The sequence below is a fragment of the Amphibalanus amphitrite genome, unplaced genomic scaffold (genome assembly GCF_019059575.1).
Source record: "Amphibalanus amphitrite isolate SeventyFive unplaced genomic scaffold, NRLGWU_Aamphi_draft 000015F_arrow, whole genome shotgun sequence".
NCBI lineage: Eukaryota > Metazoa > Arthropoda > Thecostraca > Balanomorpha > Balanidae > Amphibalanus > Amphibalanus amphitrite.
The window spans coordinates 1,763,007-1,782,560 of NW_024881511.1; the positions used below are offsets into that span (position 1 = coordinate 1,763,007).

At 50.2% G+C, this 19,554-nt stretch overlaps 2 protein-coding genes across 2 annotated transcripts in view; one reads left to right on the forward strand and one right to left on the reverse strand.

The window, feature by feature from the left end:
* LOC122386117 (glycine receptor subunit alpha-2-like) overlaps positions 1-6,650 on the forward strand; it is a 31,333-nt gene extending 24,683 nt beyond the window's left edge. Inside the window, exons 8-11 of the mRNA XM_043374989.1 lie at positions 1,964-2,064; positions 4,413-4,573; positions 5,183-5,333; positions 6,008-6,650. Of these exons, the coding sequence (XP_043230924.1) occupies positions 1,964-2,064; positions 4,413-4,573; positions 5,183-5,333; positions 6,008-6,178 (584 nt within the window). The 3' untranslated portion in view covers positions 6,179-6,650. The remainder of the gene's footprint in view (positions 1-1,963; positions 2,065-4,412; positions 4,574-5,182; positions 5,334-6,007) is intronic.
* On the reverse strand, positions 6,644-18,080 carry LOC122386122 (glycine receptor subunit alpha-2-like). Its single transcript, XM_043375004.1, has 9 exons — positions 16,893-18,080; positions 15,136-15,292; positions 12,346-12,572; positions 11,922-12,004; positions 10,918-11,052; positions 10,228-10,404; positions 9,628-9,833; positions 7,842-7,961; positions 6,644-7,180 (listed from the first exon to the last, which is right to left on the reverse strand). Exons 1-9 carry the CDS (start codon positions 17,690-17,692, stop codon positions 7,088-7,090), a joined length of 1,998 nt encoding a protein of 665 aa, XP_043230939.1. The 5' UTR covers positions 17,693-18,080; the 3' UTR covers positions 6,644-7,087.
* Positions 18,081-19,554: the final 1,474 nt, after the last annotated feature.

Genomic DNA, 19,554 nt, shown 5'->3' on the forward strand with positions numbered 1-19,554 from the left:
AAGGAATTATTTACCTGGCATTTTCTTATTATATCACACAATTATAACTTCCAGTGTGCACCAAGCGTCCTCAAGCTCTTAAAACGCGTGTCAGCTTTGATAAATTCTGGATGAAGTTTGAGATAAAGTGGCAAAACATCAATGTCGGCATTCCCCGTAGATCATTTCTCCCATTTTCGGCTTTCCCCGCAGTCCGGGGCAACGCCGAAAAAGTCACTTCTTTGATATTTTTAGTTTGTGCGCTTAACGGTATGCGAATTCATCAAATGCGCCTGGTATGTTTGAAAGGCAAAAGACTGGCCTCTCGAATGACGCCAACAAGAATAGCTTATTTTGTCTGCCTTGCGTGCTACGGGCGTCAGAAAAAAAGTATTCGGCATTCCCCCAACTTCCCCTACGGTCTGCGGAACAACTATTGGCCACAATTCTGCTGATAAACAAGACAAATGCCACCGTTTCTACAGAGCAGTAGTAAAGCATCCTCTACTGGGCGGCAGAGGACGAAAGAGCGCTTTTGTTTTGAAAGACAGTAGTTTGTGTCATGAAACAGATACGAGACAACGATTATGTAGGTCCACTAGATGGAATTACGGAGGAGCTACCTTTGTAAGAAACACATGTCAGTTAAGAAGCAGTTAGCCCGTTGAAAAGTTTATGGCAAAATTGCACGTTTTACTTTGAAGACCCGCCACTTTGACTTTCCATTCCAAGCAACAAGTTTCGTTTGTCGGACTCTCCGGTCGTAACTCTCCCGCTCGCGGCGGCTGGGCCTTGGCCGGGCTCCCCGACCACTATCGGTTTTGGCTGCGGCAGCCTCGCCGCGGTGGTCTGCTCACGGCAGCGCGGACGGCGCCGGCGTCTGTAATTGACCTCTGTTTCGCCCGGGCGCGGCCGCTCTCCTGGAAGCCTACCGAGGGCGGTTAATGAGATGGCGCTGCATCGGAAATGGTGTCCTTGCGCTATTGGACACGGAAATGGTGAATATTAGAGGTCAACAGATGGCATGACACGCATCCCACTTACGTCGCTGGTATTAACTACTTACGGAAACCCGCCCGGGCGTGTCATTATTGTGCTGATGAATGTGCCGCAACATTTGTATTTCCACAAAATTTACATTCATTTCCGTACCGCATTTTTATCAAGAAAATATGCATAGAAAAGTATCAGCAGTATCCATGCGACCTATTTGAAACAAAATGCACCTATCACCACGTGAATTAGTTCATTTCATATGTGTCATAGTAAAATGATCTCATCGGCAGGAGATAAACGAGGGCTTCACATGGAAAGATGTGAAAACTAAGACAATACAGTGCATCGATGCGTGCTCATGACAGCCAATCGCGCTATTAAACTGTTCGCGAGAAAGAAGTTCACACGGGGAAATGGAATTTGGGCTACCGGCCAATGACGATAGGCTGGTTTTCGTTGGCATGGTTAGCGTTGCAGAAATGTCACCAAGTAGTGGCCGTTATACGTTGCCCATGGCACGGTAAGTATTGTCCACGCTTCCTGGATTCGGAGTAATGTGCTCGTATAACGCCTCGTTGAGCCTACTGCAACGGAAACAGCCAGCATATGTGCAAGGTAAGGCTGATAAACTGACATCAACGCCATGTAACTTTGTGCTGAACCTTCATTTATGTATAACATTTTCAGAGTTAGCCTGGTACCTATACCCTACGACATTTTTAACAGTGTAGGAATTTGTCGCGTTGCTTTACGTGTCGAAATGACTGCGGTGCATTGTACTTACATGCGCACCCTTTATTCGACATCATATGTCTGCAAAGCGATGGTTCCACATTTCGTAATTATAACATCTTTTGTAATCAATGCTTACTTATACGAAAGTGCTGATATCAGAGAGCTGAAATAGTTAAACTTCATAAATATAGGATCTGACATCGCCTTTTCCTATCTAATTATCAATTTCATAACAGCCGTTCTCCCGTTGCAGGAAATTTTACCTGTCTGGAAGTGGTTTTCAAGTTTAAACGGCGTCTCGGTTACTACTTGTTTCACACCTACATCCCGACCTGCTTGATCGTCATTATGTCGGTGAGTCTGAAAAGGGTGAATTTGCGCGCATTTACGTACATGCATTGTGCATTTCTTTAAATAACTTTCATCACCATTTTTTCTATAGGTATTGTTGTATTTGCTATAGTTGCTACATTCTGTTCTTTCTGAAAAGGTTGATAAATTCGACTATTCAAATACCTACTGACTGAGCTATAGTGCTCTGGAGCAAAGAACGACTTGTGTTTGAGGGCGTGGGAGCTCCAACTAACGGTCACCGCTATTTTGGTCCCGATGAAGTTTCATTGGGTGTTGACTCCGAGGCTATTTCGCTGAAAGACTCGACGTCAAACGTGGACCGAAACTCTATCGGTGGTTACATAATGCTAGGACCTTTGAAAGCCAATTTACTGCAGACTAAATCGAAATGCCACACAATTGTACGTTTTCGTTTATTTAATTTTCATATTTATTTCATTTTACATGTGTTTTTAACAGTTAACGTACCGTAAAGTGGGGCTATTTGAGACAGTGGGGCTATTTGAGATAGTATTTAAAATCGCTATAAAATGAAGATCGTTTGATTTTTGTTTGATATTTTTGCACAGGGAGGTGTGGAATCGAGCAGTAAATCGTCTGAGCAAAAAATTAAGCATGAATCTTAAGTGGTTTTTATCTTATAGCAATTTTAAATACTGTCTCAAATGGCCCCACTGTCTCAAATAGCCCCACCTTACGGTACCAATATCATGAGTAATTATCTGTGTGAGTACCAGTTCAAACTGCAAAGTGATTATCGATTCAGACGATCCCTCAACTTGAAGTAAAAGTTAGTTATTAATATTATTGAACTGTCTCATTGTGTATCGGACTGTCTATTTTGTCACACACCATGCAAAGGGTGTTTTTTTTTTTACTATCATATCTTTTCTTGTCGAAAACTGAATGCGTTTAACTTCCTGCAAAATGGCACGGATGTTCAATACCACGAAGGCTTAGGAATTGCACTCTGAAGGGTATCAGTATGTAATTGTATCGGGAGAGTGGCGAATCGTGCATTCGACAGGGCAATGGCTCAGCGGAAAATTTCATGAGCTCCATGTCAGTTGCCAGTTGCAAGGTGTTCGTTGCAATGTTCAGCTACGCTTAAGTGTCAGTGTACCTATTATTGCAACCATGGACTCCACGACGCAGGTTTTTTTCGCCCGCAAGTCAAACAATTATGTGTGGCTACAATGGCGGGGTAGTACACGAGAGGACGATCCATCCCGTGCCGTCTTATCTCGTTGGGATAGCCACAATAAATGATAAATGCGCTGCTTTCTCCTCTCTTGGTCCCGGGGACAGGTATATCTTTGGCATCACATCCATTTGGGGTTTATCACTGGGTGCCCTGACCCAGGAAAGGAGCCGACCAAAGCAGAGGAGGAGACGAGAGACGAGCAGAGTCGCTGAGGAGCCGAGAGCGGGGCCAGAGGGGCCGAGTGGGCCCGATCCGTCCCGGCCCGGGTACCTGCTCCGCCGCGCTGATCTGCCATTGTGCTGGCGTCGGCGGCGCCGCCCATTAGACTGTCGGTATTGTCGGCGCCATTGTGGCGCGCGGCCCGTAATGCGGCGCTGATGGCGCACTGGTGCGGATTAGCGCGCGCCGGACGGCAGCGTCATCAGGTGAACTGTGCTGGTGCGGCAGCGCGCCGCGCCGACCGCCGGCCACAGCGCGAGGCAGTTTTTAATAACGGCGTGCGACCAGCCGGAAAAGGCTCGGCGAGGAATGCTGTGTTGATCAGGATTAGACATTAGGCGTCTATATATAGCACTGCGTGGCATGGCTACTGTGATGCGAAGAGAATGAAACCATTATGTCGGCTTATTTAGATCGTAAAAAACAAATAATCAAAAACCGCTCGTAGCACTTAACTGCATTTTCCCAAGGGCGCAGTTTCAGCTAGAGGCTGATGTGACTCAATGTTGGGCGCCGAAGCATTTTGTAGGGCTTCGGTCGAACGTCACGACGGAGCTTTATCGGGAACCTGTATCAGTTATGACAGGCATGAGTCAGAGAGGATCGGCGTAGCCGCATGCACCGGTAGGGGTCGCGTTAGAAGATTTTTTACTAGTTTATTGACATTTTATTTTGTTTCATGACGAGCTTTAATTTCTTTTATCTTTATTTATCTTATTTGTTTGCTAGCGCCATTAAACGCAAATACACTACGAAGAATCATTACAAGCGGATTTTGCGTTGAACATCGTCCTTTTTTCATGCACATTTACTTTCGTCATGCCCCTGGGGTAAACATCTGGCGGCTGTCAGTATGAGCTATGTGCCCATGAGCCCTGTGTCACCACCACCAGCGCTGACTGAGTGTGCCGCTCTGCTCCGCCAGTGGATCTCATTCTGGATCAAACCGGAGGCGGCTCCGGCGCGTGTGACCCTCGGCGTCACCTCGCTGCTGACCCTCTCCACGCAGCACGCCAAGTCGCAGTCGGCCCTGCCGCCTGTCTCCTACGTCAAGTCCATCGACAGCTTCATGAACGCTTGCACAGTGTGAGTGGGGCGAGAATGCGGATAAGAGTGTGAGGGAGCCAATAAAGGCTTGAAGGAGTCGGTTGAGTGGGCACGGAAATCACGAGTTATTGACGATATTTTGGAACAAAGGTGGCTAAAGCATAGAAGTTTATGATAATGCAGTTTTTGTAAGTTTGTGATATGATTATTAACTGTGCAAATATTCGGTTTTTTGTATACATAAAAGTAAAAGAATGTATCATTATCCCTATAGGAAACAGTTCGCTACGAATTGAAAATGAATGTGACGGATTGGTCCTAAGGAGGATTTAGCCAGCCTGCGGAACGTGACCGTGAGAGATGTGCCGACATGAGAGACGTGTCGATGGCCTGAGGAACGGACAATGATTTGGAGCAAGGGTAGCAGCTTTTCCATCCGTGTCTTAGTATAGACGTGCCGGCATGTCAAAAGAGAACGTTCATTCCTATATATAAAGTGATAGCCACCGTTCGTCCAAGACGGTATATGTGCATATGCACGATGCGGCCGCAGTGTTTGGTCAACCCTAACATCTCACTCTTGTGACGACCCCGCGCCGGCTGCGTGTCTCCCACACCTGTGATTGTCCCGTGCCGTCCTGTCGGCAGGTTCGTGTTCCTGGCGCTGATGGAATACGCTCTGGTGAATATTGTGCTCGGAGACAGTCCCGAGCCGCCGTCCAAGCCGGGCGCGGGCGGGCCGGGGACCAGCGCCGGCGAGCCGCCAAGGCCCGACAAAATCTACCACCTGGCCGCTCGGGTACGTTCTTACTGAACTGGCGTTCAATAAATATCACCTCGTGATAATTTACCTTCATCACGTTATAACAATTTTACACGTATGCATTGGAGAACTTGTCACCCCTAAAAACAGCTTGGTGTCGTTTTACATTCGTTTCAGCCGCGTGCGGAACTGATTTTACGAAGCGTTTTTGAGCCACTAAGAGCGCATTTAGCTGCTCCATTTCTATGTTAGACGTCGGTGTATCATGTCACGCCTCGCCCTCCATCGGTAAATGAATTACCAGAGCCGCACCTTTCTGTCACTGTATTGGATTAGCGCCGAACGTGGTTCTCCTTTTGGCGGCCTTCTCCCGGTCACTGTGCACGTACCGCACAGAGAACGTACACAAAAGCGGCGTCTGGCGGAGCCGTGACATCATATAGAATAACAAACGCGCTGCCGATAATTCAGAAAAAAAGAGCTGGCATTGGTAGGCTGAGTCGGTGGCCAACACGTGACCAGAACGAATCGAGAGTCACGAGACCGGAACTAGGTTCTTTTCTGAAGAAAGAATCGAGAGCCTCTAATAAAGTTTGCGATATGAACCAGTGGTATGACCAATCATGCTCAGACTGTATCGACCGCTTATTTGTTTTTCTCCGGCCTCCTTTGGGTAGCGCCTATTCGCTGACCTCCCCTCGCCTCCTCAGGAGAACGCGCGCATGCTGACCGGTCGGCCGCCCAAGCCGCCGGGCCTGTCCAAACAGCAGGTGAACCGACGACGCGCCATCATAGTGGACCGCGTGTCGCGCGTACTGTTCCCAGCCACCTTCCTCATGCTCAACGTCACCTACTGGCTCGTCAACGTGGATAACCTGTAGACGGCAACGGCAACGTCAACGTCAACATCAACGTCAGCAGCCGGTGCGGCGGACGGCGGGCCGGCCGTGCCGCGCGCGGAGAGAGCCGGACGACTCACAGCGAGCGTACTCGGTTCGGCTCAAGGTGCAATCGTCACCAGCGTAGTGTAAGAGACATACTTTGGGGTCGCGCTCGATCGCCGATATTGCGAGTCGCGAGTGCACCGTGCTTACATATACATCTCGTTTGAGTGAGTCGTTCAGTCGGATGTTGCCGCGTTGGGGGGTTAGGTGCGGTTCGGGGCGCCGGCGACCCCGAGATGTACGCTGTCATAGCATGCCTTCTAAATGGCTAGCGACTTTCAGAGCATTCCGTCTCCGTGAGCACTCCCTCAGTGCTTTAACAAATAGTGTATGGTAGTTGAGTGCAAGCATGCTATAGGAATATACGAGTCGAATCATCGCCAGTTGTAGAAGAAAAAACTATTTGACACGCTTGTGTTTTATTTATAAAAGATGGCACCGGCACAAGGGACAAGCAAAGCACAATAGCTATTTGAACGGGACATATTTCAATTAATACGACTACATTCATGCTCCCGCCATGGCTCGTAAGTCGTAACCGTCAGTACAGCCACGGCTGTTTCGTCAGCGTTACAGGCGCTGATCACTATGGTACAGTATGTACAGTTTTACAGTCAGCGAACACATTGCAGTCGGTATCGCGACACTGAGCGGCCGACTGGATCCACTCCTGGTCCACACACTGGAGAAAGGCGGCTCCAAGAACCGGCAGAGTTAGCTTCTTCTCCACACACAAATCAGGAGCTCTTCGGTCGCTACCGACTCGCAGCATGAACCCTGGACAAAATGGCCTGGCCTGTCACACAGGGTAGCCAGTTCACCTGCGCTCCATGGAGCAGGTGCTGCTCACGCCTGACTCAGCTCCTCCCAGTCGACATAGCAGGTCCAGTAGACCACGTTTAGTATGACGAACGCCAGCGGAAAGCAGTAGCGGGACAGCTGCGGACAGACGGACGGTGAGCGGTGGTGAGACGCGGTCGAGTCGAGGAGGGATAAGAGGGCAGTGAGATAACTCGAACGCAAACTTGCGCGACGAAAACATACCGCACTCAATACCTGTTTTACGGAGAAGGGGCTGGCAATGAGAGGTAAGCGTTTGGCGAAAGAGACCGGTTTCCACAGATAAAACCGCCCTCTAATAAACCTGACCTCGTATTAAGTGTACCTATTGGACAGTCACTTCCCTCCTCGCCTAAATACGATGTGCAGGCTTAGCCGCCAGTGACGTCCGTAAAACGTCTGAGAATATGCCGCACAATATTTGCGTTTTGAGCTAGTTTTGGGGTCTAAAATAAGTAAACAAAAATATGGTCAGCGCTGAAACGTAATCTTACTTTTAAATGAGGTGACAAAGGTTCTTTTAAACGGTAAAGTTTGACTTGGATTTCGTCAAGCTCAAGGCCATGTCAAGCTGCTTTAGTGCTTTTGTAATAACTTTCACAGTCAATCCGAAAACAAATAATTACATATGTGTTTCGCTCATTGACAGTCTTCTAAGTAAAATGTGTTCAAACATGATAACCACTAACCTTGTCCATGTAAATGGTCACATCGCGGCCGCTTACCATTGACAAACATTCAGGATAGGACGCTCACTGACCTTATCAATATAGAGGGCCACCTCACGGCCGTGGCAGAAGGTGACATACTGCGGCTGCAGCGGCGGGGTGCGGGCCGGACCCCCGCTGAACAGCCGCCGCGACCGACCCACGGAGGAGCGCTGCCGCGCGAGGGGACAAAACGTCAACATGCAACATTACAGACATTACAAACTTACGAACACTCTCACACACAAAGATATCCGGGTACTGTTACACAGTCTGTCGGGTAAATCTCTCAAATCAATTACCGCAAACTTATCCGCCGGAGTTTTTTTCAGTACAGACTTCCGCTCAGCCTATTGAACAGCAGGCATTGCTTCGACTGTGTCTTCTCAGATCAATAAACGCATCCAGCTTGGATTATTTTCCCTTCCAATATTTACTTGCGAACAACAATTTTAAAGTCCCTATCTTGTGGTGTTGGCCGCTGGGTGATCTGTCGAAAACTTGAAAACTTGAGGATCATGAAGTAGATGTATCTCCTAAAATAGCTTTTAAGCAAAATGTAATTGAAACGAATTGAATAAAAAAACAGCGAGGCTAAGTGACTATTGTGTTTATATGAAATAACTCACATTTCTATATCAGGGAAGTCAAGAAGCCGGTAGTTTCTAAAGGTTTCATGGGAATGGCTGCTTTATGCCATTTCCTTCCTACGAATAGCAGTACACTTTTCAGAAGTTCGACTTCTAATCAATTAACTTCTAAAATCAAGTTTCTGACTGAAGGTTTTTGTTCCGAGCGGCTTTTCAAGCGGACTGAAGTCCTCATCTAATCTGATTATTGCGTTCTTATTCAGGGACGGCCGACCAGAAGTGCCCGCTCGGAGCTGCCTAACGAACAGAGGTCGGCTCGCGGGGATGGGGGGGGGGCTGGAGAGTCAATCCATAGCTCGGAGACCGTGCCAGGTCGGCGCGATGAGCTTTGAACCCGGCAGCGAGCAGCGAACTAGCTCCACACCGGATTAACCAGTTTGCAGTCCGACATTGAAGAATGGACATGACTTACTCAGGTCTGCACCGTTTCAGTCAACTAATCGTGGGTTACATAAGAGTAGTGCGGAAGATCCATACCCGAAGCAAATATCTGCGTTAGTGTATGTGAGTGCTTGTGAATGAGGGGCATATCGCAGTTTTTACTTTGAACGTGGGATAACAGTTTTATAGCTTGAGCTGCACACAGTTCATGATTTAAAGGCGACAAACTTCGCACGGATGTATGTAGTTACTGTAAGAAGAGACGAACAAAATAGCCTTGTGGATGGCAGCTCTTTGAAGAAAATAGATAAAGCAAAGAGTCCATTTCAGTTATCCGTCAAAAGGTGATGACAGAAGCTGTGGCTGCGTCTCCCTTCTTCCACTGCTTGGTCCATGGCGACTGTACGGGGGCGGCCGGCGCCGTCCCCAGGGACACACCCGGGGCCCGCTGTCTGCCGTCCTCTCCGTGCCACTCAGCGACAGCACTCAGCCAGCAGCTGAGCGCCATAAGCACCGCCGTAACTCTATGACGGACGCAATATTGGGCCAGGAAGCAGCGCGACCGCACCGACAACATTACAGGCACGGCCGCAAAATGTGGTAAGGGCTTGGTATGACGCTATGGCAGCGTTATTAACACCAAATATGTGGAAACATCTGTGCTAAACTGAAACTTTCACTGTACAGTATACTTTCATCTCGTAAAACACTGAATGCAATGTCTGAGTTTTTTTCTTTGCTTGTTTTTATTTGTACGTGGCATCAAATATCGATGCCTCCTATGACTCAAGTGCATGGCTCGGCTTACCAATGATTTGTCGTCGATGTTGGTGAGGTCCTCGTCTGAGTAGCCTTTCATGGCCTTGGTGGCCACCGGGCCCATAAAGTTGTTGACGATGGCAAACTCCATCAGCGACGAGAACACAAACACGGAGCAGGACGACATCCAGACGTCGATGGCCTTGACATAGGAGACAGGCGGCAGTGACTGCTGCGACTGCTGGTTCTGCGTAGCTGCCGACACACATACAGTCACACAACAGGCATACACGAATAACTCTGCAGTCGCCAGTCGGCACGAAACAGGTCACCATAACGCAGGCAATCACCGTTCTTCGTGACACCGCCTGTTTAGCAGATTGTTTTATAACCCCATATTGACGGTGGTCTTCAGACTCGGGCCATAATGGAGAGTCGATACACGACTGCCGTAATAATGGTGTCGTTACAACAAACACAACCACAAACGTGAGCCAACGCGAATAATCATTTTGTAACTAGCACTCGTTTACATGACATACACTCATTTACTGACTGGCTGACTGACTAACTCACCCACCACTCACTCACTCACTCACTCTCTCTCTCTCACTCACTCACTCACTCACTCACTCACTCTCTAACTTACCGAGTGTGAGCAGTGATGTGACACCCAGTGTGACTCGGGCCGGAATGGCCTCCGGTTTAATCCAGAACGAGATCCAGGACATGACGACAATCAGCGCCGACGGTATGTAGGTGTGGAACAGGTGGTAGCCCAGGCGGCGACGGAGATGGAATACCACGGCCAGACACGTGAAGTTACCTGGGAAAAACAACTATGCATGTTTTATTGTGTATAGCTTCTGAGAAAATTACCACACAGATGAAGCAACTATCATTAAAGACGAGAGACTGGAATGCGCTACGAAATTGCAACGTTTTATTTCAATTTCAGTCCAAAATTAGGCACTTAGCGAGCGATATTGTTAAGCCTGTAAGAAGTTTTGTCGACGATGTGTCCGTTCGTTTTGACATTAAAAATCATCGGCTACAAGAAGTCGAAACGTTTAAGCTATCATGAATATATCTTACATCTCCTTACATTGCCTCAAGTACCAAAGCATCGATAATAAGGTCACTTATATCCCACGCTAAGCTCTGATTTCTCGTGTATATCGACTAATCAGCTGAAATATCAACGCGTCAGGGACTGTAGTATACAGTTAAATGTGTTATTTTTTTACCAATGGAGTACGCCAAGATAAAGTATTCGGTGATGTTTTTGCTTATCACTGGAGTACGCCAGGGTATCGTCTTTGGTGCTGTTTTCTCTTACCGGTAGAGTACGCCAGAGTACAGTCTTCGGTGCTGTTTTTGGAAATGTCTAGCTGTGGCAGCTCGATCTCGGGGTTCACCATCAGTGGATCAGTCAGATTCCATTTGAAAATCAAGTCGTAAGTGGTGTGCGATACTGAAACATCCAAAAGAACCTTATTGTGTTTTCATTGCCAAAAGTATGAAATATAAATGAAATAAATTGTTCTCAAGTACCTACTGGCTACTGCCTATAATAATGTAAAGACAACATGCGTAAATTAGCAGAGCTAATAATGCTAAAACCTAATGAAACAGCCTTCATTGCCGGCAATGTCAATCTGCTGACAATATAAAGCTAAAGGCAGCCTGAATCTGAAACAGCCTAAATTAAAAATGGAAACGTGGTTCGCTGAGGCCGGGACTTATTCCGGTCTCGGAAAGCGGCCGTTCTGAGCTGAGCGGCTGCTGGCGCGGCGGACGGTCGCCGCGGGCTGCGCTCAGGTCTCTCTGATCCCGAGCCCGCCGGCTGGAGCGCCACTTGAGCACGATCAGCCCGAGCCGGTCCCGGCCGACAGGGCCCGGGGCAACGAGCTGCCCCCGGAAACATTCTGGAGTGGCCCCAAACAATGGCCACGAAAATTACTGAGCTCCCAACGGCGGCACGAAATAACGAGGCCGCCAGGTTTGCCAAAGACTCTGCCCAGCTTTGAGGTTAAAGTAACTTGTGTCGCTACAAAGAGCGTCTATTTGTGGGAGGAAAAGTGTGTCTATTTTATGCACCCGGACAAAAAATACGCCGCAGTAAAGCAGAGCAAAGTATTGATCGAAGGGACTAGCTCACGTCCATAAGAAATACTTTTTTGCAACGTAAGATGACCACTAGTTCTAAATGATATATGATATCCAAATTTCACTTACGATTCACTGTAAAATTTCACAGAGGTTCTGCGTAACTGAGTACACATTTGAGCACACCAGATTGGCTGACACATAGGCACTGGCTGACAGAAAACGAATACTCACAGCTCTCGATCATCATTGAACACGATTGAGTATCGTGCGGATATGCTTCAAACTTCATTGCGCAAGACAGAACCAAAGTTAATCTGCAAAAAAGGACAATTATTGTTAGATAATGTCGATAAGTAATTGAACAGGAAGACGAAACGCTGACACTCAACATGCGTGAAAACTATGATCGCAGAATATGCCGGCCACGAGTCAGACTATTGGTCCTTTAAAGACAATTTAAAGCAATTCAAGAATAATGGGACTAGAAGAGGAGCCAGGTTTTGTAGAGATAAATCACAAAGTGTTCGAAGATCCAAAAATTATAAAGGCAATGTCGTTACGTGCGCAAACGTAAACTACTGCGTTGCGTACCTAAACTACTGCGACAATATGGTACTACAAGCGACGACAGTCCTCCTTCCTTTATCCAACTCACTTGCTCATGTAGAGTAGCGTCTTGTCCTTGTACAGCCAGAGGTAGTGATTGGGCACCGACATCTCGTGAAAGGTGACCTTCTTGGCGTTCTTGAAGATGCAGTCTGGCCGCCAGATGTTGAGCAGCCAGTTGACGTCGAGGATGCGGTACTCCTCCGTCATGTTCTCGGGCAGTCGGAGCCGGTGGTCGCGCCAGCTCTGCGCCAGAAACACGTCGGCCACGTACGTCTGCCGCAGCCCGGGCCAATATAGTCAGTGTGGGTAGTGGCTGTCGTGGCAGGTATGTCATGTAGAAGTTATACTGTGGGATGTGTTCCAGGAATTTGCGTTCCGGCTATGTTATGGCTGTACGCAGGAGACCGGGAAGACAAATGACAATACAATAATAGTCATTATTTCAGAGCCGATGAGAAAAAAAAAAACGGTGAAGTCGACTATTTTTCGGTCACAAATCCGTAAATAGCCCGGCCGAAACAAACGAAACACATGTGAGACTTAGCATTATCACCATACAGCTTTATCAACGCCTATATGCGGTGATACTGTGCCGCAATGACCAGTAACTTTACCAGCTGCCACTAGATGGCAGTAGCAAAACGCCTGCAGCCATGCTGTGCCGCAACGCTCAGTAGTTTCACTAACTGCCACTAGATGACAGGAGCAAAACGCCTGTTGTGATGCTGTGCCGCAATGCTCAAAAGTTTTACTAGCTGCCACTAGATGGCAGGAGCAAAACGCCTGCAGTCATGCTGTGCCGCAATGTGCAGCAGTTTCACTAGCTGTCACTGGATGGCAGTAGCAAAACGCCTGTAGTAATGCTGTGCCGCAATGCACAGTAGCTTTACTAGCTGCCACTAGATGGCAGGAGCCAAACGCCTGTCGTGATGCTATGCCCCAATGCTCTGTAGTTTCACTAGCTGCCACTTGATGGCAGTAGCCAAACGGCTGCAGTCATGCTGTGCCGCACTGCGCAGTAGTTTCACTAGCTGCCACTAGATGGCAGCAGCAAAACGCCTGCAGTCATGCTGTGCCGCAATGCGCAGTAGTTTCACTATCTGCCACTAGATGGCAGCAGCAAAACGCCTGCAGTTATGCTGTGCCGCAATGATCCCCAAGAAGCTTTGCCTGAGCTTTGCCATCTGGCGACAGACTGCAGGCGTTTTGCTGCTGGCAGCTAGTGAAACTACTGCGCATTGCGGCACAGTATGACTGCAGGCATTTTGTTTCTGCCATTTAGTGGCACTGGCAGCCAGGGTATATAGCTGGCAGCTAGGGAAACTGCTGCTCACCGTTCCGTGATTCCATCCTCAGGATACTGAAATCCTTCTCCTCCACGCCGCAACCCCCCTCCGGGCTGGACAGGCAACTTTATCTCATGCGGGCTGCTCCCTTGGAGCGGCACCGCTGCTCCCGAGGGAGCGCACCCCGTAGCCGGGTGCAGTGAGTGCCTTGGGGCTGGGTGGCCTGTCCTCTGGACGGGCTCAGCCCCGGCGACTCACTAGGGTGCCTGCCCAGACCAATGTCTCCCGCTATATCCTAGCCTAGCATCCTCCCGGCTCTGAAATGGTCTCATTGGACCGAAAGAGCCTAACCCAACAAAACAAACAAAACAAAAACTGCTGCGCATTGCGGCACAGCATGACTGCAGGCGTTTTGCTGCTGCCATCTAGTGGAAGCTAGTGAAACTACTGAGCATTGCGGCACAGCATGACTGCAGGCGTTTGGCTACTGCCATCAAGTGGCAGTTAGTGAAACTACAGGCCCTGCATATATGCTGTGCCGCAAAGCGCGTGTCCGCTGACGGGACTAAAACGACGGAAACGTGCGACTTTGCTCAATAAGCGGTAATTTTGCTGCTACAAAATACGAATGACAATAAGAAAGTGATACACAATAAGACTTATTTCAGTATAGCATAACAATTATAATTCGCGTGCAGCAGCTCCGTCGAGCGCTCGGGTCTGTCGGTGGCCGCTCGGGGTCGGTCGGTCGGCAGGCGCTGCGGTGGCGGCGGCGGTCTGTGCCGTCGGCCGCGCAGCGCGGTCTAATCACGGGGCCGATCGGGCCGAGGAGCACCACTGGAGCACCTCCTCAGCGAGTCTGAATCAGAGCTCGTCGTGTCCGCCGCCGGATTCAGCAGCCGTCAAGCACCCTTCAGAGTCGCTGCCGCTCCGGCGACGCATCGATTCAGCCGGCTACGCGGCGCTCGTCGAGCTCTTGCCCTGCCGCGGCCGTCTTTAGGATCTTTCAGATTGGCGCAACCCACCGGCACGGCCCAGAGCCGCCGCTTTCATCAGAATGTCGACTTTAATATAGAATATCAAACTTGACCGGCCATAAGAGTACGAGCACGCTCCAAAGTCTGAATCCGTAATGGCACGCATTCAGAATAGTTAACTTGTGACATTTACTATACCTACAAATGATGTATTATTCTCCTGAAGTGACTTTGCGTTTCGCTCTCTAGAGACGAAACTAGTTTGACATGCATCTACATAACGAGCCGCTGTAAGGCAGCGGCTCGTAAAAATTTCACTGTATTTTCTTTTTAACGATTTTGATTTACAAAATGAGGGAAATTAGGTATCCGGAAATATAGGTAATTCATGCAAGAAGAGGCCTTGGGACATTGGCAACTTATCGGCATATTGTTTCCTATATAGGTAATGGTTAAAAACTCTAGACGCACACAGCTCAAAATGCACCGTTTCGACCTCGCCAATTCCACTTCTAGCAAAAAAAGCTTCCACTTTATTTGAATTGTTAAATCTGAAATTCCGCGTTCTCTCACCATTGACTCTTCATTGATGGAATCCAAGCTGATGACGGTGACGTGGAAATAGACGGTGGTCGGCTCCCCGCGGTACTTGGGTGGCTGGTTCTTGTCGTAAAGCTTCATATTGAGAGGCAAGATGTCCGAAATACCCAGACTGTTGGAAGACTTGCCTCTGAAATCAAACAATCAGACATGATGAATTCATATTGCATCACTTATCCCAAACCAACCAACACCCAAACCCAAAATAAACCACCAAACCCAAACCCCCCATGGCTGCCTGGGTAAGTAAGGTGACCTTCCCTGTAACTGCATAGGGCGGCCATCCTCACCAAACCTTCGTCAGTCCCGGCGCTCCCACCGTGTTCTCGCCCTGCCGGACAGTCATTGGACAGCGTGACCGGCTACCTATTCCGGATGCTGCCTGGCTTGAAAAGTCTGACGGGACAGAATCCCCCAGTCCCTGCCCCACTCTCTGATGAGGCCAGGTTTCCACCCGTGGTCACCAATTGCATTACGGCCGGCTTTAAATTCTGCTCTGTCGAATAAGCGCTGATCAGCAGACTGCCCGTAATCCGGGAGACGCCATTGTTGCAGAATTACAAAGAACAGAACCACGGGCACAGCAAATTGGAAGACGAGCGGCCGGTCAGAAATTCCGCGAGCGACAAAAGATAAAGGAACACTGTGTGGCTGCTACATATAAATAGGAATTGATGACGTTTAAAGGCTCTTGCAGGCTGCACTAAGACCATGGTACCTAGCTTATCTACTTAAAATCGTCCCTTAGCTTTCGCCCTAATCAGGGCACTAAAGAGTCGCCCTAATGAAGGACTTGCTTATCACATATCTTACCACACAGTTACTGCTGAGGATCTATTGTTATATATTTCTTTCTGAGGATATGCATCGACATTTTTAAGATAGGCCAGAATGTGAGACGGGATATATATGTATGTATAAATTATTACCGTAAAAGTACGACAAGCTCTAGCATTCAGCGACACCGAGAAGGCAATAAAATAAACAATGCAATATAAGCGCGGCTAGAAGCTTCGGAACCAGCTTAACTCACAGGCTTCGGTTGACAACTGGCAGGGACTGGCAGAAGTTTGATGGGGCCGACAGGGGTTTGGCAACGGCTGACAGGGTGTTCATGAAGGGCGAAGGGGCTTTAGGGAAGGTCGACAGAGGTTTGGTGATGGTCAAGAAGTGTTTGGTGAGAGCCGCAAGAGATCGAATGAAGTTCAAAGAGGGCTAACGAGGGTCTACAGCTAAACTAAACAGGGCTTGGGAGAGCAGAGTACGGAAACTGACTGGGGTTTTGGTGCATGCAGGCGGGAACTGACTGGGGGTTTCGTGGGCTGCACACGGGGACTGACTGGGGTTTCCTGGGCTGCAGACAGGGACTGACTGGGGTTTCATGGGCTGCACACAGGGACTGACTGGGGTTTCGTGGGCTGCAGGCGGGGAATGACTGGGGTTTCGTGGGCTGCATGCGGGGACTGACTGGGGTTTCGGGGGCTGCATGCGGGGACTGACTGGGGTTTCGTGGGCTGCAGACAGGGACTGACTGGGGTTTCGTGGGCTGCAGGCGGGGACTGACTGGGGTTTCCTAGGCTGCAGACAGGGACTAACTGGGGTTTCGTGGGCTGCAGACAGGGACTGACTGGGCCTGGGGTTTTGGTGAATGCAGACAGGGACTGACTGGGGTTTTGTGGGCTGCAGGCGGGGACTGACTGGGGTTTCCTGGGCTGCAGGCGGGGACTGACTGGGGTTTCGTGGGCTGCAGCGCCGGTCGGTCGGACGGCAGGACGATCTCCAGCACGGTGTGCCAGCGGCCGCGGCACCACAGCTCGGCCAGCTGCTCCAGCTGCTGCAGCAGCGTGTGACTGGCCTCCGGGTCGGCCGGCGACGGCACGCTGCACGTTTCACCCCCACCGCTCACCCCGGCGTCATAGGCGTTCAGGAGCTGGGCGTTACGAGTTAGCCGACTGGCGGCGGCCAGTAGCGGTGTCAGGTCGTCCGTCCAGCGACACGGGCCGGCGCCGTGCTGACAGAACTCGTACGCCAGCGCAGTCAGCTGCGAGGGCACCGGCTCGGGCAGGTAGACCAGGCTGTAACCTCCAAACAGCTCCGCCATAGCCCGCAGCGTCTTCTGCAGCTGGCGACCGACCGCAGCGCCACCGTCGCTGCTCACGTACACTAACAGTTGATAGAGAGCGCTGTGGTCGCGGAACCGGTACAGCACTGCCGGGATAGCGGCCAGGTCTCGCACCTTGAAGCGCAGCTGTCTGCCGCAGCGGCGCAACGCGCTGATGGTGGCACTCTCACTACCTCCCACCATCACAACGTTAGAGTCCTGGACAGGCGGCGGACCGGCCGACTCGTCACACGGAGCGCCAAATCGCTCCCGCTCGCAAACCTCCTCAGCGTGATTACGTCGCACACGGGTCTGGAGCGCCGGGCGGGTCTCAGAACCCTCAGTCGATGTCCGCAGCCATGGCAGTGGTAAACTAGCACCGACCAACTCTGAGCCTCGACGGCCGAACAGGGCTATTTCCTTCACCATTGACGGCACATAGCGGTCAGGATCGGAGTATGGATCGTCCTCCAACCACTCCTGTTCGGTCTCACTCCCACCGACCGGCTGAGGGAGCGCAGTAGCGCCAGTCGGGTGAGCACGCAGCGGCAGCGGCTCTGTCCTCTGGGCGGCCTCCAAGCTCTGTTTGTGCCGGTGCCCGTGGCGTGTGGGCACCTCAGCCGACAGGGAGCCCTCCAGAGGCGGTCTCGGGCAGTCGGCGGACGAGCAGACCGGTCGGGAGCTCCGCTGTCTGTGAGACCGGTGGTGGCGCAGACTGGGAGCGCCGGATCGCTCCCCGCCGGAACGGCGGTCGGTTTGGGGTGGTGTTCGAGCTGCGGCCACCTCCCATCCCCGCCACAGGCTCACGGCATGCGGCGCTGATCTGAAACCAGTGCAATCGGCATCAGTCAGGCGCCGCTGGCCAGTGGCGGGGATGGGTCGGCTTTGACCGCCAGTGACGGGGATGGGCCGGCTTTGACCGTTCAGTGGCGGATATTAGCAGGCTCAAATGACCATGCCAATCAGGCTGAATATGTATCACATTCCTTCAGGGAGCGCTAATCTATAAGTACTACGGTGAGAAATTCCTGGCCATCTAATCGAGCTAGCCAGCTGCAGTGATGCTTTATTTATTCGGATGGTCGCATTATTCTGTCGTGAGGGAATTCCTGTTGCTAAAATTTGCACACAGCAAGGACATTTGAAGCAATCGATGTTGACCACGAGGTTCTCACATTTTCGAAACAGGGGAGGTGTTTTTAGCATACACCAGCAGATGAAAAGTGATAAGTTCGACAATCAACAAACGCTCCCGTACTGCTAAGCCAGCCCCTCCCATCTTATCACATCTGCTCATTCTACGCGTCCCGACTGCACGACAATGTCATCTTGCCGCGCTCCTTCCAAGTTTCACAATTCGTTCGACTTCATTCTTGACACTTGCAGCATCCGGCAGTGGCACTTTTTTCTTGCTGTTATCATTAAAAATTAATCGTTCGACACCCCTCTTCGAGCTCGCTCATCTCTCCCGGCTGTTTCGCATTGGCACTTCTGTCGGATGGCCCGCCGTCCATCGACCCAATAATCACAGCCGCGTTTGACGTCATGTCCATGCTCAGTGCTCATAAGCTGCAGTCGATCGATCGTGGAATATGTAGTGGCAACAGAGAAGGGCACGGAGCATGAATCTGATAGGTCGGGTAATGCCAATACATTAAAAGCTCAAGAAACTCCTATTGAAATAATAATAGCAAAGGAAACCCATAGAAGGATAAAACCGAACACACACAAACATGTAAGATTACCAGTGTGGCCGATAACATACCTGGACGCGCCTCCCATGGTGATGTGCGGCAGCGTGCTGGCAAGCAGAAGTACCCAACCGTACTGCATCTTTGTAGCGACCGGCCGGACGGGTCACCACCTGTGGGTGAAGGAGGAATGTAATGGAGAGGCAGAACGGCATTTTCCGACGGGGTGTGACAAGAGGGCCGAGCATCTGCTGTCTTCACCCCGGCAGATCTGTCGCTCTGAGTGACGCGCGAATCGTGACAGTACCGTAAATACAGAGGCAGTGCTTGTATGCATCTTGATCTACATAACCCGTTATGGTAATTGAACTAGAGCTCGCTAAACGAGGTCGCCAGCGTTTTGCAGGCACACAGCCGGGCCTTGGCGGGGTCGGGGTACATTCGTGAAGAGCATGACACCCTTATTGAGGCAGGCCAAGCGAAAACCACGGAATGGAACGCGTGAAGCGATAACTAGCGGACAGAGGGAGAAAAAGGGGGAAGTAAGAAACAGAAGGGCATGAAATAGACATAAATACACACATAGAGACATGAGCGGTT